At 58.1% G+C, this 5,234-nt stretch overlaps 1 protein-coding gene across 2 annotated transcripts; it reads right to left on the minus strand.

The window, feature by feature from the left end:
- Window positions 1–253: 253 nt before the first annotated feature.
- On the minus strand, window positions 254–3,307 carry LOC107299901 (retinoic acid receptor RXR-beta-like). Of its 2 annotated transcripts, none has more exons than XM_015829244.1 (9): window positions 3,161–3,307; window positions 2,911–3,064; window positions 2,604–2,783; window positions 2,256–2,422; window positions 1,898–2,027; window positions 1,667–1,799; window positions 1,412–1,503; window positions 1,203–1,308; window positions 254–401 (listed from the first exon to the last, which is right to left on the minus strand). In XM_015829244.1, the coding sequence occupies exons 1-9, from the start codon at window positions 3,290–3,292 to the stop codon at window positions 254–256; spliced, it is 1,242 nt and encodes a 413-aa protein (XP_015684730.1). In that variant the 5' UTR covers window positions 3,293–3,307. The 2 variants fall into 2 exon arrangements, with proteins under 2 accessions (XP_015684730.1, XP_015684729.1); XM_015829243.1 differs by having other exon boundaries at window positions 2,911–3,027; window positions 3,139–3,277.
- Between the last annotated feature and the right edge of the window lie 1,927 nt (window positions 3,308–5,234).

The raw sequence follows: 5,234 nt of genomic DNA on the forward strand, positions 1-5,234 counted from the left end.
CAACGTCGCGCGACGTCGTGCAACGTATCGGCAGAGTTCTGCCGTTGCCGGCGATGGGGCGGGCAGGGCAGTTTGACCCCTCCCCTGGTTTAGGCGAAGCCAAGGAGGGGGTCTAGCCCCCTCCACCCCACCGTGGCTGGGGAGTACAGCCCCCTGCCTCAACGCAGAGCACCGGGCGTGGTGGGCCTCCCCCCGGGCCTTCTCGGCAGCAGTCCTCCGGTCCTGGGAGGGGACGGCGGTGGGAGGGGGGCTGTCAGGACATCTGGTGGGGGGCTTCCAGCATCTCCATCAGGAAGGTGTCGATGGGGGTGTCCCCGATCAGCTTGAAGAAGAAGAGGTGCTCCAGGCACTTCAGGCCGATCGACCGCAGGGCGGGCAGGCGCAGCAGCAGCTTGGCGAACCTGGGGGTGGGAGGGACAGCAGGGGGGAGGTCAGGCCATCAGGCAGGTCAGGGTCCTCCCCCCCCAGGATGGCTTTGAAGGGCCCAAAGGCTGAGTGGGGGGGGGCGACCCTCCGCCAGACAGGAATGCAACAGTAAGGTAATTATTATTACTAGCTGTATCTGGCCACGCGTTGCTGTGGCTCAGTCTGGTTAAATGGAAAAGAAAGAAAAGAGAATGCGCACGTTTGTGTTGCTTTTACGTCCAACAGATGGCGCTGTTTTTCAAAAAAAGCATGTTTTTACCTGTCACAGGTGTGACATCTATATAATATAGGTATATAAAAACATGCACGTATTTGAATGCAACGTTGTGTCAAAATTTCAAAGCAATCGGTGAAGAACATTCGGAGATTTAAGATTTTGAACAAATGAACATTTACATTTTTATTTATATAGATAATTATTATTATTATTATATTTATTATTATTAATAAAGTTGACTGACGTTCATGTCTAATGAATAATAATAATTTAAAAAAAATTGGAAGGGATCTTGGAGGTCATCTAGTCCAACCCCCTGCTCAGGCAGGAAACCCTATACCAGGGGTAGGCAACCTTGGCTCTTTTCTGGGAGTTGAAGTCCACGAGTCATAAAAAAGCCAAGGTTGCCTACTCCTGCCCTATACCATTTCAGACAAACGGCCGTCCATTTCCCCCTGCCCCCGCGAGAGAGCCTAGGCAGAGGTGGGGGTACAGCCTCTCCCCTCCCCCCCAAATCCCAAAGGGGACCGGCACCCGCCTTCCCCCCCACGGCCGTTACCTCCCCTGCTGATCCGGGTACTTCTGCTTGCAGTAGGACTCTAGCGAGGCGTAGACTTTCTCCCGCAGCAGCTCCACCTCCCCAGGGTTGGAGAGCCCCTTGGCGTCTGGAGAGAAAGGGACAGAAGAGAGTAAGATGGAGGGGGCTCGTGCCCAGGAGAGGAGGGGAGGCAATGCTCCTGGGGGGGGGGAGATAAAAGAAAGCCCCACCTGGGTTGAAGAGGATGATGGCGCGGAGACAGCCCAGCTCCGTCTTGTCCATCCGCATGTCTCGCATTTTGGACACCAGCTCGGTCAGCACCCTGGAGGGGCAGAAGAGCCGAGTTTGGCGGGGGCACCTCGGGTGGGGGAGGAGCCGGGGGGAATCATCAGTTGGTCCGCCTCAATCCCTTTTCCCCTTCCGCAAAAACGGGGTCACTCAGGTCCGGATGAGCAGCACCCCAAACTGCCCTCCCCTGCCCCCACCTGTCGAAGATGGCCCCCACGCCGGCACTGTGGGCACTGTTGCGGTGGACATGCAGCCCCGTGGCCAGCAGAATCCCGTCCTTCACCGAAATGGACCGGTGGGAGAAAGAGGCGATCAGCAGCTCATTCCAGCCTACCAGAGAGAGAGAGAGAGAGAAGCCGCCGTGAATGGGGGACGGTCTGGGAGTCGGTATCCGGAAGGCCATTGCCCAAGCCGGCCACCACACTCACCGGCCCGGAGCAGGATGACCTGGTCGTCGAGGGGCAGCTCCGAGAAGTGGGGGATGCGCTTGGCCCACTCCACCAGTGTGAAGAGCTGCTTGTCCGCAGCCTGGCAGATGTTGGTCACCGGGTCGTTGGGCTGCAGGAGAGGGAGGGAAGGGGGGGGCGACAGGCAGACGGAGGGTGGGTGGGACGGGGGACAGCAACGTCCGCCCCAAGCGGGACGGAGCCACTCCCCAGCAGCCCCCCTTCCTCCTCCTCCCCCCCGCCCGGATCCCTCCTCCGCCCCGTCCGTCCCCCTTACCTCGTCTGTGTCGGTGGGGTGGAGGGACCGCTCTGATCCCGCTGCTCCCCTTCCCCAACTCACCGAGCTGCCCCCCATGCCGGCCCCGTCGACGCCTTGGTCCGACTTCTGCTCCACGGCCAGCTCAGCCTCCAGGATCTTCTCCACGGGCATGTCCTCGTTGGCCCCCGAGCCAGCCAGCTCGCAGTCCCCGTCCTTCTCCTTCCCCCGCTGGCGCTCCTCCTGCACGGCTGCCAGCGCACAAGGCGGGGAGGCGGTTGGTGGTGGGGGTCCCTCCATCTTCCCCCCCCACCGGAACAAAGGGGGCAGGGACTCCCGCTGGCCCCGCCTCTGATAGTCCCTCCTCCTCCCCCGCCCCCCCTGTGCCCAGCCCTGCCCCGGGAGGGTCCCCCGGTCCACCCCCACCCCTACCTTCACGTTTCATGCCCGTGGCCAGGCATTTCTGGTAGCGGCAGTACTGGCAGCGGTTCCGCTGGCGCTTGTCCACGATGCAGTCCTTGTTGTCGCGGCAGGTGTAGGTCAGGTCCTTCCGGATGGTGCGCTTGAAGAAGCCCTTGCAGCCCTCGCAGCTGTAGACCCCATAGTGCTTCCCTGGGGGGGAGGGGAAGGGCACAGGAGGGCTCACCCCGGGGACGGCGCTCCCCCCCCTCCCAGCCGATCTGAAGACAACCCACTCCAAGACCTTCCCACCCCTCCGTGAGAGCTCCGCCCTGCCTACCCGAGGACCGGTCCCCGCAGATGGCGCACAGCCGCTTCCCGGGCATCAGCCCGCTGTGGGGGTGTCCCGGAAGGACCCTCATGCCCACGGGAGGCTTCACGTCTTCCGAGCTGCTGACTGAGTGGAGTCCGGACAGGTTCACCGTGGAGTTGATCTGGGGGGGGGCAGCGGAGGAGGGACCGTCAGAGGCAGGGCCACCGGGAGTCCCCTGCGCCCCCTCCCACCCACCCCCTCCCTTCCCCCTGCTTACCTGGGGGCTGCTGACGGGCCCGTAGCCGATGGAGGGGGTGGCCGGCAGTCCCGGGGAGCCCATGGAGGAGCTGATGACCGGGAAGGGAGAGCCCAGCCCACCGATGGAGCTGGTCATGGCCGAGCCGATCATGGAGGGGGGCAGAGGGGGGGCAGCCTCAGGCGGCGGGGAGGACCCCGGGCCCCGCAGGGGGGGAGAGCTGCTGAGCGAAGAGCTGTCGGGACTCCTGCAGTCTTCGGAAGGCGGGCAGGAGGAAGAGGAGAGAGAAAGAGGGGGGGCAGCGGCGTTAATGTAGCGGCCAGAGACACCCCCCCTCCTCCTCCTCCCCAGATGCCGGCTGGCAAGAGTCTCGCCCTGAACACTTCCTCCTCAGCCCCCACCCACAGCTTCCCACAGCTTCCTCCCTCTCCGGATATTTTGCAAGGGGGCCGGCAGTCCCGTGACCGGCTGGCGCTCGGCCCCTTGCTGCTTCCTGGGAAGGCAGGGGGGGGGTCCTCGGGGATACAGTTCTGCAAGGGGGGACCCCTCAGAGCTGAAGCCTTGCCTGGCCCCTCCTGAGGACCCCCCACCACTTCCCCCCCCCGGGGAGGGCTGGGGTGGTCCTTCCTCCCCACTCTTCTCTAGGGTGCCTGGACGGGAAGGACGGAGGCTCTGGGCGCCCCCTCCCCTGCCCGCCACGCGTCCCGGTGGGCACAAGGGGTGAATTTCTGCCTCCAGCCATCTCCCTCTCCAGATAATTGGGGGGGGTGTCCGTTGGCATTCAGGGAGCCCTTCCCTTCCTTTTGGGGCCGGTGGGGCCTGGACCCTGCACAGAAAGAGCCGGGAACGGGCCTGCCCCCAAAGTCCGGCAGGCGAAAGCGGACAAGAGGGACCAAGGACCGGACCGGTCGAAGGCGGCTCGCCCTGTCCGAAGCAGTCGCGGCCCCCTCCGAGGGGACACGGCGGGTCAGGGAAAGGGGCGGCCAAAAGGGTTGGGGGGGGCTCATCTGTTAAAAATAAACTCTGCCTCATCCCCAACTGCATTTGAGGAAGAAGAAGCTTCCCTTCCGTCGGGTCAGAAGCCGGCCGGAGCGGCCTGCCAGGTGAGCTCAGCAGCAGACACACAAACACACACACACACACACACTGGAGTTTCCCCCCCCCCAGCAAGCCAAGAGTTTATGTTGGGTCAGAGGGAGGGAGGGAGGGAGGGAGGGAGGGGACGAGACTGGTGGGGCACAGAGAAAGAACGGCAAAAGGGGGGGAGGGGACCCGATGGCCGGGCTCTTTCCCGGGGCCTGGCCTGCCTTCCTGCCCACGGCCGCCCACCAGGCCCAAATAATTATGGAATGGAATCGAATGGAATCGAATGGAATAAAAAATATGGAACGGAATAGAAGACAAAATATGGAACGGAATACAATAGAATGGAATAGAATAGAAATAAAATAGAAAATGTGGAATGGAATTGAATTGAATGGAATAAATAGAATGGAATAGAACAGAATAGAAAATATGGAATGGAATAGAATAAATAGAATAGAATAGAATAGAAAATATGGAATGGAATGGAATAAATAGAATAGAATAGAATAGAATAGAATAAAAAATATGGAATGGAATAGAATGGAATAGAAAAAAAGGAATGGAATGGAATGGAATAGAAAACAAAATATGGAATGGAATACAATAGAATGGAATACAATAGAAAGAAATAAAATATAAAATGTGGAATGGAATAGAATGGAGTGGAATAGAAGAATAGAATGGAATAGAATAGAATAGAAAATATGGAATGGAATAGAATAGAATGGAATGGAATAGAATAGAAGAGAAAATATGGAATGGAATACAATAGAATGGAATACAATAGAAAGAAATAGAATATAAAATGTGGAACGGAATAATATAGAATAGAATAGAAAATATGGAATGGAATGGAATAGAATGGAATAGAAAAAAAGGAATGGAATGGAATAGAATAGAAGACAAAATATGGAATGGAATACAATAGAATGGAATACAATAGAAAGAAATAGAATATAAAATGTGGAATGGAATTGAATGGAGTGGAATGGAAGAATAGAATATAAAA

The sequence above is a fragment of the Protobothrops mucrosquamatus genome, unplaced genomic scaffold, assembly GCF_001527695.2.
Source record: "Protobothrops mucrosquamatus isolate PMUCROS unplaced genomic scaffold, P.Mucros_1.0 scaffold5688, whole genome shotgun sequence".
In the NCBI taxonomy this organism is placed as follows: Eukaryota; Metazoa; Chordata; class Lepidosauria; order Squamata; family Viperidae; genus Protobothrops; species Protobothrops mucrosquamatus.

Coding starts and splice junctions, on each gene's coding strand:
- LOC107299901 (XM_015829244.1), bottom strand. CDS start 3,292: ATGATCGGCTCGGCCATGACCAGCTCCATCGGTGGGCTGGGCTCTCCC. Junction 2,423..2,603: donor CACGGGCATGAAACGTGAAG/GTAGGGGTGGGG, acceptor GTGCGCTGGCAG/CCGTGCAGGAGGAGCGCCAG. Junction 1,309..1,411: donor CATCATCCTCTTCAACCCAG/GTGGGGCTTTCT, acceptor CTTTCTCTCCAG/ACGCCAAGGGGCTCTCCAAC.